Here is a 20,029-nt window from a genome sequence, read left to right as displayed (position 1 = left end):
TGTTTATGAATACTTCTGTAGCCAAATTCATCCAAATAATTTTGCCCGATCTCTAGTACTTTGAAGCACAATGATGAATGTGACAGAATCATATATACTACTCAAAAAATTGTACTTGACTACTGAGTTTAGTTTTTCTGGGAGGTTCTTTTAGGCTAACTAGACAGATGAAATTTATACCTGTTGTGTGAAACCTCTTTTGCAATCTGTAATTTCAAGACTTCAGGCTTAAAAAGTATTTTTTCAAGAAATAAAGTTATCTGTATCATAAATGACAGAAGGGAGCCAAAGACATACCAATACAATCTTAACAATTATTACAGTGACACTTTAGTGGAAAAAACAACTCCATCTTTATCAACCTTCTGTCTTCTTAATATGTAACATACAATTCTATAGCCATATACCCACTATATCTTTCTTGGACCACAGAAAGACAGTGGGAACTCCTCAGAGGAGTACACAGTACCCATCTACTGCCAACTATAAAAGACTATATATCAAAGGAATTCCCATTTATAATCCCAGGAATTAAAAACAAAAGACAGAACTGGCTCTTATGAATAAGCAAATGACCGTTATGAAACTTCAATACAAAAATTTTAAAATCAGAAATTCACGGGCGGAAATCTCATCACTTTTGCAGAATGTCATTCACTTTTCATGCTGCCATGATGTATGCAAACATGACAAATGATTTTGCATGATGAAGTAATATGGCTACCAAACCACACTGCTCCATAACTCTCACCTCTATCTCCTTCTCACAAAATTCATGTACGCTGACATGACTGTGTATCTCCCAAACGCAGCATGACTGTGAGAAATATTATAATTTTTGAAATGAAAAATACATTAGTATCAAAATTGAGGACTTGGCTGGGTACAACTGATGGTAAAGAATGCAAGCGACACTGTAAAGAAACCTTTTTCAGTGTCTCTACTTATTATCTAAACCATGCAGTTTAAATTAAAAAAAAATGCTGACTTTCTGAGTTTGAGTAGTTCAGAAATGCAATGATGATTTGTAAGTTCTTTCTGGGATTTATCACCTTGTCCTGGGAAGATTTAACTATTTAGTTGGAATAATAATAGTTTTGCTAATCTGCATTTAATAGGTAACTGTAACATCACCTCACCATGGAAATAAAAACTAAGGTAAGAAAAGAAAATAATAAGGTTGGAGTTAAAGAGTTAACAGCATGAAAAGAGGGATTAAAATAAAATGATGAAAAATGCCTGCCTTTTTTCAACAGTGGTTGAGTTGGAGTCTTGCCATCCTCTTCCTCATCTAGATTATGTTTAAAAAACACAAAATATTAAGTTAATTGCTTTTATATTCATAAAATAATGAAAATGTAAATAGAGCACATTTACAAACAAAACACAGTATGAAGATATAGTCCATGAAAAATGATCAAGACTGAAGATTAATATTTTCTGCACTGACTGTTCAAGATTTTAAAAAGCAAACATTTTAGACCCTGCAGGATAAATAATTTTCACCCTGAAATTTTATTCCCATAAATTTGTAAACTTTTACACATTCCCGCTTGAAATTAGTTGAGAAGATGCCAAACAATAACTTGTAGAGTAGCAATAACACTAAAAAAAATTGGCTTTGCAGATAATACATAAACTTTAAACATGCCATTGCATCACTCTGCAAATGACTGAAAACCAATTTTAGAAACATTTAATGTATATCTTGTATTAACCACTACTTGAAATATTAAGGAATCTTATTAAACTTAGAAGTCTTTTGTTTTATCTAAATGCCAGGTTACACAGGAGTACTTTCTTCAAATAAAATTTATATGTGTATGCATATAATGTATATATAATGTATACATACATTTTTGGGGGAATGTAAGTTTGTATTATTTGTTTGCATAAGGCACATAAAACTGTGGACCTGGACAGGAAAGAATGTTCTGTAGGAGGATCTTGACTTAGGCTCCCAGGATTCCAGTATTACCCCCACCCCTTTCCTAGTTATGTGAACTTGAAATTGTTTCCTAAATATTTGCTTTCCTCATCTGTAGAAAGGGTCAGCAGTATCTCCCTCTTAAAAGTTGTTATATTGCAAGCATTGATACAATGAACTCGGGGCCTGGAACAAAGCAAGTATTCAAAGGGTGTTCTGTTCATCCCCTTACACATGATATGCCTCAATAACCAAGACAGACATAATAAAATACTATGACTATGTAATAACTATATCAGACTGCACCTAATTCCCAAAACTATTCAACACTGTATAAACTTCTCTATAGTATCTATGCTGCTGGTTTTGTGAAATTGAGCAAATAGAAAACAAACATAAAATATGCTACTTTTAATGCACATTATGGAAAAAGAACCAATTATTACATTAAATTTTAAATATTACCGTCCTTATAAAACACATATTTAATAGTATCTGCCTTGAGCCAGGTACCAGTGGTTCTTGCCTATAATTCTAGCTACTTGAGAGGCTGAGATTGGGAGGATCAAGATTCAAGGCCAAATAGTTGGTCAAATAGTTCAAGAGACTCCATCTCCAAAATAATCAGAGCAAAATGGACTGGAGGTGGAACTCAAGCAATAAAGTGCCTGTTTTGCAAGCATGAAGCCCTGAGTTCAAACTCCATTCAGTCCCACCAATCAATCAATAGTGTTGGCCCTTGAGAGAGTTCAGAAATGTCAAGCAAATCTTGACATTTAAAAATGGCTTAAACAAATTTACAAGTATGTAGATTTTTATGATAGAAAGATGAGTAGAAATGTACTGGCCCAGTTTCCTATTCTTTACAAATAATGATTCATGAGACTTGTATATACATTAATAAGCTAATGTAGGTGCCCAGAGTAGCTACTTGATAAATCAGTTCTTCTCTACCCAATACAACTTCATACATTAATTCCTAACAGACTCTGTACAGAAAGGATGTTTTAGGCAAGAAAAATGAAGGGAAAAGAAAGCAGAAGGAAATGAAAGAATGTATACATTAACTGAAGTAAATGAAGGAACGTAAGAATAATGATGACAATCAGTTTATAGTGTTTTAAGGCAAAGCAGGAAAGAATTATGATTCAAGCCAGCAAAGAAACGAAAGGGGCAATGGGTGCTACACTTTTATCTATGACTACTCTAAGCAAAGAAGGTATATAAGAAGCAAAGGAATAAAAAGCAACATTAATGCTTTCAAATAATCTAAGATAAATTTCAGAAACATACTTGTCCAAAGCTATCAATTTCAGAAAAATAATGGTAATTATCTTAGTGAAATCAAAGTATGCTATGGTTTGATGATTTACAGTGCAGATTTTTTCTCCCTTGTTGCATATCAGCTGGAAGTAGGACAGATGGAGATACTAGTCTGAACAGAGGTAGGAGAGTGTGGGTGGGAGAGTAAGATTTGGAAGTCATCCCTCATCCCTTCTCACATACATGACCACATAGGCTTGTGGGTGAAATTATCTGGAAACCTCATGAGATTTATTGTTTCCAAGTTCAGATTGAACCTATGATTCCAAGTAAAATGCTGTATTTAAAGCAAATATAGAGAAAAACACACAAGACCATGTTAGTAAATAATAGGCATGGGTTTTGTTCTATGATCTACTTTAAACTCCTTAAAACAGCTAGTGATTTTGTAGCCATTTTTGAAAGACATAAATTTTACCTGCCCAACTAGAAATAAAAGTGCCAAATCTGAGAAAAAGTAACTTTATAATGTATATTACATTAAGAAAAACTATTTCCAGCCGGGTGGTGGTGGCTCACACCTGTAGTCCTAGCTACTCAGGAGGCAGAGATCAGGAGAATTGAGGTTTGAAGCCAGCCTGGGCAAATAGTTTGCGAGACCATATTTCGAAAATACCCATCACAAAACAAAAACAAACAAACAAACAAAAGGGCTGGCAGAGTGGCTCAAGGTGAAGGCCCTGAGTACAAGCTCTAGTACCAAAAAACCCAACAACAACAACAAAAAAAACTATTTCCCCTGAAATCAAAACATAATCATTAATAAAATTTCTTGTTTGAATGAAAATTACCTTTATGTGCAACAGATTTTTCACCAGACGGTTTGGAAGTATCCAAATCTGATTTTTTATTGTAGTCCACATTTACTACCACATCCTTGGCACCAGGCGATTTCTCTTGTGATGACAGTAATTCTTCTGTAGACATGACAGTATTTAAAGTAGCATTTAAAATCACATGTTAACTGCTCAAGAAGATATTATGGCTTAATAATTAAAAGGCATATTTTAAAGCAAAGTTTATCATGAATGATTTATTACATAAACAACTGACAATGTGTGAAATGATTATTCACTTAAATATGTTGGTCACAAGTGGCTAAAATATCTGAGTTAGGTAATTGGGGAATAAGTAATAAATAAAATTCATGTAACAGAATCTGGTAGAGAAAAGGATGATATATAATATGTGAATCAACTCTACTCCCAAAGTTAGTTACAAATATAAATAAATGTAAAATATGGCAAAAGCTCATGTGCACATTAAGACCCATAACGCTAAAAGTTTATCCCAAATTACAAAGCCAAGACCGGAGGTAGAGTATTTTCCTAATAAGCTCATTGTGAAAGTACCACTTGTTCATTCTTAAAGCAGTTTCATTCTCGTTTGGGTGCAAGGAGCTAGTAAATATTTAACTTCTACCACAAACACTTACCATAAAGGTAAATGTAATATGGAATTGATAATCTGTCCATAACCCTGCTAACTTATTTGTGTGGACAAAGACAAACAATAAGCATTTTGGAAGCCCAGGTACCAGTACTATGCTAGGAGCTCACAGTCCTAATCTTCTCTTTAATCTTCATGACAACCCCATTACATAACTGCACTGACATATGCAGTTAACAGATAAACATAACAGGTCTGGAAGTCGTCAAATTTGCTTAGGCTACTAAAGTAAGGGAGAAGGCTGGTATTTCTAAAAAAGATCTACCTGGTTCCAACACCTGTGCTCTGAATGCCTATGCCAAATTATAGTCCTATATCCAAATCTTAGTGATGGGTAAGGCTTTTTAGGATAAAGCTTTTTTTAAACTTTCATAATGATTATAAATACACAAAAATACTTTTTTTAAAGTGTTAATCACATCAAACCTCAGAAAATGATAGAACTGTATAACTTAATAGGCAAAGTGTGTTACTTTTTGAGTGAAAGGGAACACTACTTATAATATACAGAGTAAATAAGGTATAAGTCAGGTGCCCTAAATCTACAACACTTTAAGAGCAAAAAAGAGATTTTAAAGAGTGTTTTGGCCAAGCCCACTTCAGGATGAGAAAATGCATTTTCATCAAGCCATACTTTTTTATTATGTGGATAAGGCCCTCAAAGTGTTTCTTTCAAAATTGTAGATTATTACAGGAAAGTGAGAAGATTGAAACAGTTTAAATACATAACCAGATGACAAAAGTTCATTGTGTGCCTTTTATGTAATTCTGATGATTTAGTTAATTGTAAGAAGAAAATGATAATTATAGTAACAGTACTTAATAATAATAATACAAATATACTTTAAACTATCAGGAAATTCTTGGAGGATATGGAAATTCCAAGTTTTTATAAAGTTGGCAAAAGCAACAATTATATCTTAATTAGAATTTAACCTTCACTTTTAGAAAATCTTTAACAGTTATACCGTATTTAATATTTTTGACATGACAATACATAATGATGGGAAACAAAAAGAGTATGGTGAGGGCTATAGAGGAGAATATGGGAGATCTTTCTGTAACGGTGTAACAGTTTTACATCCTGATTATGGTGTTGGTTATGCAAATCAACACAGGATAAATGACACAAAACTATACACATACACAAGTGTATGTACAACTGGAAAAACTGTTTCAATGTGAATTTGCTGGTTTTGCTACAGTACTATACATATGCAAAATGCTACCATGAGCAATGTGGGAGAGGACATGACAACACTAGATGAAGAGTACACAGAATCTCTACTATTTTTTCTTACACGTTCCCATGAATCTGTAACTATTTTTAGATGACAGTGGTCTTATTTGTTGTTTTTTGGCAAAGTTGGGGGTTGAACCCAGTGCCTCATACTTGCTAGGCAGGCACTCTAACACTTGAACTACTTGTCTAGCCCATAATTTTTTTTTAAGTGGGTCTTTTCTAAAGACAGACAAAACATGATAAAGTTTAGACTTTCATTATTAATATGACTCTTGTATAAGACATTACTTTCTTAAGTAGTGATTTAAACATTTTCCTTACATTATTATTTTACTTACATATTTTTACAAATGTAGTAATATTTTTACAATTTGCAATAATAAAACCACTATTCTCTCCATTAATAATCAGTAACTATAAGGTTAGTAGAAAGAGAAAGCACAAACTTTGGAGGATTACAAACAGATCTGATCTTTAAATGCCATGAAAAAAGTGACACAAAATAGATGGTAGTTATGAAAAAGTGACACAGAATAGATAGTAATTTATTTCAAATAAATATTTCAAATAAATAATTTAACTCATGTTAAATAATATTTACCTTGCCCTTGAAGATGAGATATATCCAGACCTTCTTTTAGGCGGATAACCACTACTCCATATTGTATGTCAAAGGCATCACTATAATGGGGGGATGGGGATCACAAAATTTGTTTAGGTTCTGTATAACATGAAGGCAATCATAGATAATATCCAAATTACCTCCAGCTTTAACATTTGTTTTAAAAACTAGTTGATGAGATATGAATAGTGTTAGTTTCAAACCCATACCTTTTCTTTCCTTTCTTCAGTAGTACCCTTGAAAACTACACCTAAGCATAGACTTTTAGAGTAATCATGTGACATAAGGAATGTCAGTTAATAACAAATTGGATACATGACCATATATCATAGAGCCTACATATGTAGCAGACTATACCGTCTAGGTTTGTGTGACTATACTCTGTATGCTTAAACAATGGAATCACCTAGTGATAAATTTCTCAGAGTGCATCTACCAACATTAAGTGACAGATACTGTACTGAAATTCTAGTTACAGCAGCTGTTTAAAGCGCTAACAGTATTTTTATCCTACAGAGTAAAACTGTGGAAAACCAACTTTCCATTTTCCTACCATATTTACATTTAGGCTGTATATATACCTTTAAAGCTGAGGGAAATATATAAGGACAAAACCAGATTCTATTTAGAATGAGAGCAGACTGTAGAGGTTGAAGAAATTTCTGAAAGGGAGGTATTTAAGTTTTTGATCTTCACAAAGGTAGTTTTAAATAGTAATGCAAAGATTTTATACACATTAAAACCTTGAGGGCAGCTCTAAAACCACAATAAACTCTGACCAAAAACTTTAATTTTGGCCCACATTTTTCTTCAAGTCTACTGAAATAATTTTAAACTTCAAAACTTTAAGTTGTTCTCAAAGAGTGGTAGAGTTTAATCTTTATTTCTAATTATTTTTAATTATCCAAGCAATCAACATTCACTGTACATGAAAAACTGTATTAATATATAGCTACATATAATAAGAACATTTAAATCTAATAAGATGGCCAAATTATTGCTCCTATTGACAAGTGAAGAATGTATTTAGGGTATAATATGCAGTTATAAAAGAGGTTTTGTTATTTTTTGAAACATAGACAATTTGGCTTCGTTCTTATGATGAACTAACTAAAGTCAAAAGAGATTTATAAGGGAAAGAAATTTAGTAGACATGCTAACTTTTCTTAACTACATCCTGAGGGACATATACTAAAGAAGAAATAACTATAGGTATTTAAAAATGTCTAATAAATACACTAAATAAAAATCTATTTCTTTAAAGAAAACCCAGAAAATATAGCATCTAAAGTTTATTTTGGATCAAAACAGCTACATGTTTTAAGTGTAGGCTATAAAACTGATTTGTGGTTGTAGACCTTACATACGCTTAACAAACATAAAATATGCAAAGCACATCTCAATTATACAAAGTATTTAGAATCACAACCTAAACATGAGGGGAATTAGGGAAGTATCACAAGATAAAGAATGAACAGTGTCACTGTTTTAACAGGACCGTTAATTTCCATAGAGCAATATTCTACACACACACACACAGAGTCTGACTCCTTCCAGGGCTCCCATTATGAGCAAATACAACTAATAACAATGTGGTAAATGTATGAAAGAATTGCTTGCAAAAATGTCAATTGTTCTGTTTTCTAGGACTATTATTCCATGTTACTAGTATTGAGCCTTGAGAGAAAAAAAAACACAGACCATGGCTCACAGACTTTATGCCTCATGAGGTACATGATTTAATTGTTGTTTCCACTTTCTTTCCCTAGTTCCCAAATATACTGAGTATAGAATTAGAAAGCTGTGGTGAGATTTTGCTTGTAAAAAAGGGGTAACACAAAGCCAAACAGCACTCACAACATACAAAACCAGCACAGGCTTAGTTAATCTTACTAAAAAGCATTAATAGTTAGCTGAGAAATCTTCAAAAATACACTGTGTATTACTAGTCAATACAAACAGTTTTTTAAAAGCAGAGTATGAGCTCAAGATTTTTCTTCAAAAACTTTTCAAATAAAGCTAAGAAAACAAAGCTACCCTATGTGAGACACAGGCAAATAATCATTTCATATTTTAGACACAACAGGAGTTCCAGGGAGAGGGATAACTCCAGTGAGTTAAGGTCCAACATATCAAAATTCATAGAGAAAATGACTTGACTTGAGTTTGATCTTAGAACTAGTGTGCTATTACAAGGGTTTCTGTTTTTTTTTTAAAGGACAAATTGTTTGAAATAACAACTGATGCAACTATTCTCACATTATTGTACAGTATTTCATCAGTGACTATAACAAGAAAAATACTCTTCAATTGAGTATGGCATAGTGAAAGGAAGTGCTTGACCTTCGTGTGAGTAAGATAAATAGATTTGTTAAGCAACTTCTAGAATCTAGGAGGACCTTTTTAGATTACGAAGAAATCTGGCAAAAAAGAAAAAGGATGTTTTATTCTTTTCATTAACTCAGTTCCAAAGAGCACGGGTAGCAGATTACATGAAGAGCTACATACACAAAAACCCATGAACAGAAAGACAAAATAACCAAAGAATAAAAAAAACCACACTAGACAAACACTAAGAAGGAAGTTAAAGTGACATAAAAAAAAAAAAGAGTTGTATAAGAGAAATCATTGAAACTACCACTGAAAAGTGAATAGTAACTTAGAACTTAACACTTCAAGTACATGGAAAAAGCAAACAGTAAAAGAAATATAAATAATTTAATAGATGAACCAAATGACTAACTGCAAAATTCATTTCAGAGAGGAACAAAATTAAACCTCTGAGGCTGGTATCAGTGATGAAATGCCATTCCTCCGTGTGAGACATTAAGACATTGTTGTGACAGTCCAGAGGGTGATGGATCTGCTAATGTTTGGGATCTCTGCTCAGCAGTAACTTAAGAATAGGAAAAAGCTTACTACATTAAATGGGAAACCAGAGTATACACACACATTTGTGTATGTGTATTTACCTATATATGTACACATACATCTGTAATGGTATGTCTTAGGTATAAAACAGCAAATAAATTGAAATATTTTGTATATATACATAATGCATATACTCTTGTGTATGTCTGTTTGCATATATACATATATCCACGTAATATTTTGTTAAAGATCACCAAACTAAACCTCAGACACCTTGTGTGATTCTTCTTCTTATGCTTCTGCTAGAAGACACTATATGAGAAGCAAGGTTCAAAAATGAATGAAAGCTTTCAAAAGTAACATTTTCTGAATCAACTAAATTACTGAATTAAAAAGATACTTACTGAAATAAGTTTATATACATATCCACATCCCTCATATCTGCTTGTAACCAATCTTTCTTAAATCCAAGGACAAGTGTGTTTGGTTTCATGCGACCAAGACCAGCAGCCTAAAATATATGATAAATACAACTTCAAATATGTACTATTCAAGAAAATGGTTCAAGAGAATAAAAATCCTCCAAAGTGACTGCCTCTAAATAATTTCCTTAAAATTCTTTAGCATCCAATACATGAATATTGACTTAAAAATTAGATACTACATTAATCACATATTACTTATGATTAAACATACACAAACAATTTAAAAACCAAATACTTGAAAAGTTCTAAATGCACTTTGCTATACTTTTATGATTTACCAAAATTTTCATATTTTTACTGAAAAATAACATTAAAAAAAAATCCTAACAATTCAGTTGCATCAAAAGTCCAAATGGCCGTAGTTCTGAATCACACCAATAGTAAAATGTGAATTCCATCAATCATGCAAAAGTTTCTGAAAAAATGTGGCTCATTTTGTAATCTCAAGGAGTTTCAATTCAACGTACTTAACAAATATGCCTTAAAGCCCAGTAAAGTTTCTTCTTTTATAAGCTTTTAAAACACACTGGAGGCCAGGTGTGGTGGGTCACACCTGGAATCCCATCACTAACAGGAGGATTATGGTTCAAGGCTATCCCCAGCAAAAAGTAAACAAGATCCCACCAATCAAAGAGCTGGGTGTGGTGGTGTGCACCTGTGGTCCTAGCTTCACAGTGGGTAGGTCTGTGGTCTGAAGTTGGCCCTGGCGTCTGAAAAATAGCTAAAAGCAAAAAAGGGCTTGGGGTATGGCTCAAGTGTAGAGCTCCTGCCTCGAACACATTGAGGCCAAGTTCAAACCCTAGTACCAACATCAAAAAAAAAAAATTAAATCAAAATAAAGTAAAATAAAACACACTGGAAAATTCCATGTTTAAGATTACACTTAGATTTGGGGGGCTTTTGAAAATTCTTAATTGCGGTTAAAAAATAACAACAAAAAAAGCCTTTTAAAAGAGGTACTGATTAGATTCACAATGCTATACAACCAACACCAATATTTATTTCTAAAACCTTTTTATCACCCAATTAGAAACTCTATAACCACTAAGTAACAACTACCAATTCTCTTCTCCCTCCAGTTCCTGGTAACATCTAGTCTACTTCTCTATTCATCTGCCTATTCTAGTTATTTTCTGTAAAAAACAGAAGTTGGCCTTTGATGTCTAGCTTATTTCCCTTTCTGTGGCACAATTTCACTCCTTTTTATAGTTGAATAATATTATATACACACATATACACCTACACACATTTTATTTATCCATTTATCTGGTAACAGAATGCTGAACACTTATTTTCTGATTTCAAAATTACAGCTATTCTAGTAGGGGTTTGATTTGCATTTCCTTAATAACTAATGATCCTGAACATCTTCTCATGTGCTAATTGGCTATTTTTATATCCTTTTAGTCTCCAAGAAATGTTTATTCGGTTCTTTAAATTTTACAATTCTGTTGTTTTTATCATTACTGTTCTTAGGCGCTCTTTATATATTCTCAATATTAACCCCTTATCAGATTTATTCAATTATAAACTGAATTATCTCAATTGGTAATGCCACATTCTGTAGGTTCCCCTTTCACTTTCTTTATATTGTCCTCTGGTGCACAAAACTTTTTAATTTTGAATATATCCAACTTATTTTTCTTTTGATGTTCACTTTTGGTGTCTTGTTTAGTTGTCTATTGCCAAATCTAAGGTCATATAGATTTATCTCCATTTTCCTCTAAGTTTTATGGTTTTAGCTCATATTTTGTTGTGGATCCATTCTGAGAACCATTTTTATATATGGTTCTAAGTAATACACTTAAATCATTTTTCACAAAAGATTAAATTGATACAAATATCTAGTGAAGGTCTGACCATGTGCCACTGTTCTATGTACTTGGAATAATTACGGTTCAGAAGTATCTCTAATCTCCAAAGCTTCCACTCATCTTCAAAATATTCCATGCATGCTCAAATTTCATTCAAAACATTTTTCATATTCAATATTAAAAGCAACATCTTTGCTTGAAGGGACAGATAAAGAATCTATTTTTTCTTGAAACTAAAACTCTCAGCTGGGTAGCCACTAATCACACATATTTTAATTTTTTTATGATGTATTTGTGGGAGGGAGTGATGGGGTTATAAAAGGAAACAAAGAATTGTACTTAGGTTTGATAGCTCTTTAAAGGAGCTAAGTCACAGCCAGATGCTTGTGGCTCACACTTATACTCCTAGCTACTTGGGAGGCTGAGATCAGTAGGATCGTGGTTTGAGGCCATTCTGAATAAGTAGTTTGTGAGACTCCATCTCCAAAATAACCACAGCAAAATGGACTGGAAGTCGGCTCAAGCGATAAGAGTGCCTGCTTTGCAAGCATGAAGCTTTGAGCTCAAAACCCCATTCCACCAAAAAAAAAGTTAAGTCACAAGGTAACTAGTAACTTCTTAACAGTACAAAGTATTGTCAGGATCACTCTTCTCATCACAAATCTGTCATAATCCTGTTGTAATTAAAAGGTTTATTTATTAATTTATCTTGGTGCTGGGGATAGAACTCAGGACTTTAAACATGTTAAGACATATACTCTACCACACTAGGCCGCACCCTAACATTTTACTTTTATAAAATTAACAAAAAACATCATGTATGTTTTGAGCACTTTTGCTTCCAACTTCATTATTGCAGTAACTTCCCCTGAAATGACTACATAAAGAAATTTTACATAAATCACTCTAACCTCTGAATCATTCACAAATCCTAATCAGAGTAGCTATTTAGAGGGTAATGTTTTCACTTTATCACTGAAAATATATCTTTTCCAGAACATATTTCCTTAGCAATGGATAGAAAATCAGTTCTTCATGCATTCTGTAATTCTAAGTGATTACATCAAAATTCAATCATCTGAAGTTGACCACTAGTTTCAAACATTCCACTTGTGTTATTTCTTCATAAGCTTAACAATGTTTTCTATAACTAACAGTACAATTCACTTATAAGAAGTACATTTAGTTTGTTATAACTGTCTGTGTGTCACTATAAGCACTCTTATAATAGTAGGAAGAAACGCTTCCCAAAGGCAAGTGGTTTTTCATTTTTGTCTTTCATGATTAAGTTAATACACTTCCAAATGTTATAGCTACCTAAACTTAATTGAGTGTTGTCTGTCATGAGATCTACCTTACTTTTAAAAATTCAGAAGTTAGTTTTGAAAAGTTTAGTTAATAGAGATGGCCTCATATTCTTGTAAGTTAATATCTCACAGCATAATCTATAATTAGATTCCAGCTATACAATATGAATATAAATTTACCTTTAACATAATTTTATTAGCAATTTTTAATTCTTTTGGTCTACTAATTTTAGGACACATTTTTTTTCAACCACTGTTTATTTCAACATGTGATTGATGAAGAAGTGACAGAACACTAAGCATATACCACTCAGATATACTGACAGTATTTTTCCAGGAAAAAAAAAATTATGTTTACATAAAAATCCTAAACAAGATGCATCTGACTGAAGAGCCATCATGAAATAATCTGGAGTTTTCATTAATAACAATGTAATTTTGGTATTTAGCATAAAGGTTTAAAATCATGTTGACAATCAAGTGGCTACTGCCTTAAAAAAGAAAAAAGAAGAGTCCAAATATACAAGTGAAGAAGTTAGCAGTGCAACTGTCTCACTGTCAAAGTGTACTTTAAACAAGGTTAATAAGGTTTAATAAGGTTGTCTCTTTTTAAGATAATGCAATCTTAAATTGTTTTATGTAGGCTGGATGTTCAAATGCTAGCTTAATGATAAATTATTATTATTATAATTAGCAACTAGACAGAAAGGTAACAGAAATTAAGTGCAAGGCCTACTAAAACAAACAGCAGAGTCATTTGAAAACAGCATCTCTAGAACTATAAAATTAGACACTGAAGAAATTACTGTATATAAGCACCTTCTGAAAACTCTAAGCAATAAAGATATATGGGCATGTCACTTTATATAACAGCTTTCCTCAAGTAGAAAGGAAAAAAATCCTTTCAGTGAAAACCTTATTAGTTATTCCACAGCTATTAGCTCTACAAAGCAACTGGCATCTATTAGTAAGGATATTTCATATAATTCCTGAGCATTATTCTGCCACCAGCATAGTCACTCTTCAGCAATCTTTGTTGTGTTGCATTTGCATGTTTGCAGGGCAATCTCAAAATAACACTTTTCTACTGATTCTACTTTGCCTCACACTGATGAAATTTTCAGGACCCACTGGGGTATATTAAGTGGATGAGACAATTAGGAGGATGGGTTGTAACTCTTGAAAATTTGTAATATTGCCACTTATAATACAGAAACCTCCTAGGGTAATAGTTCTTAAAGTGTGGCCCCTGAATTGGACCAGCAGTAGTATCACCTGGAAACTTTATTAGAAATGCAAATTCTTGGGCCTCATCACAAACCTTCTGCCTCACTGTGATGTGGATCCAGAATCTATACTTTAACAAGTCTAACAAGTAATTCTGACACACACTGATGTTTAAGAACAAGCAGGGAAGGATTCCTTCATAAAACTTATTTTATACATAAAATGGTTAACAAAATGTTCATATAAATTGTACAAAATCAAAGACCATTTTTCCACTCAGACTAGAGGTATGGCTCAAGCAGTAGAGCACCTGCCTAGCAATTGCAAAGCCCTGAATTCAAACTCCAGCACAACAAAAAGGATAGCACTGTACCTGAAATATTTAAATAGATACTTACATTGTTTTTGAGGTTTTACCTCAATTGCTATGTATAGTTCCTTTATACCACTGTATAGAATTCTATTGTAGATGATGCTATAATTTTCTATTTTCTGATGTTTGTTGAGTTACTTCTAGTTCTTTTTAGCTATTACAAATGATTCTGACATGAAGTATGGTACAGGCTTCTTTACATGTGCAAGAATTTCTAAAGTATTCACTTAAGAATGAAATGTCCTTCAAATTGTTAGACTGTTATCCAATCTAAATTTCCACAGCCATTCCAAGATTTCTAATTGCTCTGCACCACTTCTAATACTTTACAGATATAATTTTTGATCAATCTAATAGGTATGGAATTGGCTTTAATTTTTATTTGTTATTTAGTTTTCCTCTTCTACTTGTATCTTTCACTCTTTTTTTTTCCCCCTTTACTGACTTTCTTATATCTTTTGGACCATTCCTTTGTTAATCATGTTAAAATTACTATTGTTTCTTGTCTGTTGCTTCCTTTTCATTTTCATGTTCTTTAAAAGCTCAGTTTTCAACTTAAGCTAAAAAACTACTAATCAATTCTTCAGAGTTTGATTTTCTGTGTTTAAAAAATTCTTCCTACAAAATTTTCTGTATTCTCAAATTTTTTTTTAATTTGCATTTTATATTTAGGTCATTAATCCATTTGAAAATGATTTTTCTTTGACCTTCGTGAGGATCTATTTCACATGGATAATTAATTGTCCTAAGCCTTCCTTTCAATGCCATTTCTATTTATGATAAATTTCCAATATAAGTGCTCTATTTCTTCTCCTTTCTACATTTATTTGAATAACACCACTTTCAATATTTCAATGTCTTTAATTACTTAGCAACCTAACTTCCATCCTTTATTCTTCCTGAAGACTGCCTTGGCTATTCTTAACTAAGTTCTAAGATACAAGAGAAAGGACTGGGAAGATAATAACACCAATGACACTGTTTATACAGAATACTTTTGGATAAGCTGTTTTCCTTTTCAGAAAGGAGTTCTTGTAAAAATAAATTGGTAAACGTGGTCTCAGCCTATTTATCTCCCCCTTTAGGATGGAGAGAACTGAATTCAGAAGTTAGCAACTTGCTTAATCTAAAATAAATAATAAGGAAGCAGTAGTACTAGCATTTAAACTTAGCACTGATTCCAAATCTACTCTGCTGGTTACTATGCAATACAAAAAACTGAAATAAAATCTAAATTTAGTGCTAGCAAATAAATAGTAATGTAAGGGTCTAGAATTAAAAAAAAAATTCAAGGATTGTTAACAATCTCATATAAACAACTAAGTGAGGTACAGCAGGGAATGAATACAAAATATTTTATAGAAGGGCAACAGGCTAAGACAATTTTCAAAGAGGTTCTTTGCTGCCAGCCAACAATACAAAATTTCAATAGTCTTAGTTCTAAATTATATATAAAAAACACAACTTAGTAGTCTACCTTAAATATATTTAAAAAGATTTACCACATATTGGTATTAATATAAAGAATGAAATCTAGAATAAAAAGTTTTTAAGTTATACAAGGGTTGAGGGCATGGCTCAAATGGTAGAGTGCTTGCCTACCAAGTGTGGGGAACTGAGTTAAAACCCCAGTACTACCTGCCTCCCAAAAGCTAATATGAAAGTAAAGCGCAGACATCTGAAAGGGTGACTCACTCACCTGCATCAAGTACTGTGCCCCTTCTCTCAAGTCATCTGCATGAACTGGAGCATAAAAAGCCTTCATTTTGTTTTTAATCAGCCATCGTTGATACTTGGCTTGATCAATGGACATCTCTTTCATGGCTTGTCGTCGAGGACCCTTTACATTAAAAAAAAAAAATCTATTTCACATCTTGTTATTCTGGGTTGAGAAAAGGTGTGTAACTGTTGGGGTAGAGAACTGCAATAACAGCATTTCATTCTCATGCCAGTGAATCCTGCCTGGCGGGAGAGTGGATGGTACCAACAGGAGGGGGGAGAAGGTGTGGAAAGGATATAGGAGAATGAATATGGTACAAATACTGTGTACACATGTATTTAAATGGAAAACGAGACCTGCTGAAACTATTTGAGGAATGGCAGGAGGGGGGTTTAAGGGAGAATGGTGGAGGGGTGAATTCAAGTACAATATATTGTTAAGAACTTTTGTAAATGCCACAATATACTCCCACTTAGCACAACAAAAAAGAAAATGATAATAAAAATTACATTCATATTTATAGAACAGCATTCTCTTTTAATAATAAATGACAATTTCCAATGCTGAACCTAAACACAACCTAATTTGACATTTTAATTCATAAATAAAAATTATAAACATTTAAGGTTAAAAAAAGGTAAAATTTGCAGAGCAATAAAGGTAATCCCGGGAGAAGGAAGAAAAACCAACTTAAATTTTTTAAAAATATTATACTAAATTATTGAGAAAAGAAATTATTGAAAATTGAAAAGAGATTGCACAGAACAAATAAGAGCCTTCTATTTTTCTACAGAAAGTTGCTTTTGTCTGGCCTCAATGTCTGAGTCATTAGTTCTCAATAACTTAAGAATATCATGAAAATCAAAGTGACCTAACCATTAGTATTTTTTCTTTATATTGCCCATTAAAGGGGTAAAGTAACAGAAGAAATGAGCTCTCTAAACTCAGAATTCTATTTATAACCTTGTAAACAATGCATGTGTTTTATATATATATATATATATATATATATATACATACCCTAAACATGAATAAGCAAAGGAAAATACAACTTTTCATTCCTAGTAGGGAAACTGCCTCGTTTGTAATGTCTTGTGCTCAAGACCCTGTCTTGAGTTGATCAACCTGGAGACAAAATAGGAAACTCTACACATTCCAAGTGGGGTCAGTGTCTGCATGCATCATTCCACCAACATACCCTGCCCTCCCCCCCTCCACACACACAGACTTGACTTTGTCCCTATACAAATAGAAGAGCAACTCTGGCAGAGGTTGAGACATGGGGCAAACACGCATATCCAGCACCATAAATAGGTGAACAACAGAGTTTGGAGGAAAAAAAATACTAACAAATAAACATTCTAAATTTTTTATACAGACCAGATTAGCTACCATCCAGTGTAGTCGATGCCAAAAAACAAAAAACTACTTTTGATTGAAAGTTTACCAGCATTTTAAAACAATTTTCTTACTCCTAGTTAAAAAACGAAAATGCAAAGTGTCGAAATCTTTTTAAAAATACTACTTTGAAAGTGTTTAGAGGCAAAAATACTTAGAAGAAAACAAACATCTAGAGGCATAGCTCAAGTGGTACAGTGCAAGGCTCTGGGTTCAACCCCCATTACAGCACCCCCACTCCCCCCGACCACACAAAGAAACCCAACTGTAGAGTCTAGACTCCCCAATTTGTTTTTTTTTTTTAAGGTATAAGAATATAAAAAGAAAACTATTTGAAAGGGAATCAGCAGAAGAAGGGAAGGAGAAATTAGAGAGTGATGGAGGGGTAAATATGATCAAAATATATACACATACAAAAATGTCATAATGAAACCCATTAAAATTGTGTGCAAAAAAAAGTGGGGGTGGAGGGTGGATAAAGAAAGAGTAACCGGTGAGTGACCAAAGTACATTACATGCATGTATGGAAATATCATAGTGAAATCCCTTTGTATAATTAATATACATTAATTTTTAAAAAAAGACCTTTATTTCCAATCTAGACAGGCCTACAAATTCCACATTTTGGACTGAAAAGAATTTTAACACAGAAAACAAAATTGATACTTACCATATGCACATGGCCACAGATCATCAAACCAACATTTTTTGTGAAATCATGAACAAGATGAAGTAAAGCTGGGCGTGAGTTTGGAGAACCTGTCATAACAAGGCACTGTGGCCTAATTCAAAACAAACAAAATTAGAGAAGTTTATCTTCATCAACAAGGACATGATTTTTAGCTGTTTCTTTGTCCATGAGACATGGGCTACAGGATCCTTCTAGGAGATGACTTTTAACCACCCCTTTCTGGTACATGAGAAATGAAAACACAAAACCTTCTTAGAACAAATATCATGTCAAATATCCCTCTAAAACAACAGGCAGTATTATACGCCAATATTCTGCTAGTACTATGGAAAGAAATTATCATGCTAATTAAAAAAATTTGTAATAACTTTTCATCTTCCAAAGGTAATAATTCTTTCACAGAGCTTTCGAAGCTTCCTGACTAGTTTGGAAATCAGTTAGCTTGACTTCATCATAATTACTTCTACTTACCAGCCCTCTCTAATCTAGTTTAATTTTGATGACTACTGTCATATAAGTAAAATCACCTATGGAGATTTAAACTAAAAGTTCTATTTGAACTAAAAGCTTTTCATTATAATTATGATAGTAAATGCCCAATTGAATTCAACTGCCTTTGCAAACCGACTAGAAGCAGAAGTCAATCTTGTTTAATGAAAAAATGTTCAGGTATCCATTTTATTACTAAAAGTTCTTTAAAATAATACCTTCTATAATTAATCTTTTAGTAAAATGTAAATAGTAGACTAAAATTTCTAACTTAAGTATTAACTTTTCATGCCTAAATAAGCATGAAAACTTGAATAAAGACTTTTTTTTTAATGCCAAGGTATTCAGAATTTTAGCCAATTAGCTGAAAAATCAATTCTGTCTGGGAAAGCAGCTTTGGGGCAATCAAACATGACATCATGCCCTATGGCCAGACTACTAATGCCTACCTTTCTAATGTTTAGCAGGTTACATGGCTCCCCAACTACAGAAGACATTTCCTGGCCTTCCTAGGAGCTAACTGTGCTCCTATGAGTGACTGACAGTCCACAAAACATTTATGTCCTTTATTTCCTGTTCTCCTTTACACTTTCTTTCCTAGTCCATGGGCATGGTAGCAACTTTGACCACACAGGTAAAAACATCTTTTGGGGACTGGACGACTGGTAAGACATAAGGAACGGGGTCCCAAATGACTAAATGGAGCAAATCTGCCTACTTGCCATGAACCATCCATTCATTTAGCTCTGGACTAGCACATGACAACAAACTACTGTATTTTTTTAGTCTTTCTGTTATGGTAATAACATAACATAACATAACCTATTACTGTGAGAAGTTAACTTGTACTTATCTTTGCCAAACAGAAAACAGTACAAAGTCATATACTACAAAATATATTAGGAAAACTGAATTAACAATGGCAGAGTAAGCATTTGCCTTGATTTTAACTCCTTCCTTGAAAATTTCCAAAATAAAAAGAGATTTTAAAAAAAGAGAAAAATGAGAGAAAATAGCACTGAAATACTGAAAGCTAATGGAAGAAGTGTGAAGGAAAAGACTCAATCCTAAATGAGCATAAGAAAACTGT

The 20,029-nt window shown here is 32.9% G+C and overlaps 1 protein-coding gene across 2 annotated transcripts in view; it reads right to left on the bottom strand.

Annotated features, from left to right (window-relative positions):
• Positions 1-20,029, bottom strand: part of Slc12a2 (solute carrier family 12 member 2) — a 93,861-nt gene that overhangs the window by 8,436 nt on the left and 65,396 nt on the right. The window contains exons 16-21 of one of the 2 annotated variants that reach the window (XM_074076620.1): positions 18,430-18,541; positions 16,341-16,481; positions 9,840-9,946; positions 6,544-6,623; positions 4,042-4,167; positions 1,244-1,291 (exon numbers count right to left, since the gene is read on the bottom strand). In XM_074076620.1, coding sequence (XP_073932721.1) covers positions 1,244-1,291; positions 4,042-4,167; positions 6,544-6,623; positions 9,840-9,946; positions 16,341-16,481; positions 18,430-18,541 — 614 coding nt within the window. The remainder of the gene's footprint in view (positions 1-1,243; positions 1,292-4,041; positions 4,168-6,543; positions 6,624-9,839; positions 9,947-16,340; positions 16,482-18,429; positions 18,542-20,029) is intronic. The other variant, XM_074076621.1, reaches the window with a different exon arrangement.

The sequence above is a fragment of the Castor canadensis genome, chromosome 6, assembly GCF_047511655.1.
Source record: "Castor canadensis chromosome 6, mCasCan1.hap1v2, whole genome shotgun sequence".
In the NCBI taxonomy this organism is placed as follows: Eukaryota; Metazoa; Chordata; class Mammalia; order Rodentia; family Castoridae; genus Castor; species Castor canadensis.
Note: the sequence above shows the minus strand (reverse complement) of the source record. Positions and strands in the feature narration are given on the sequence as shown.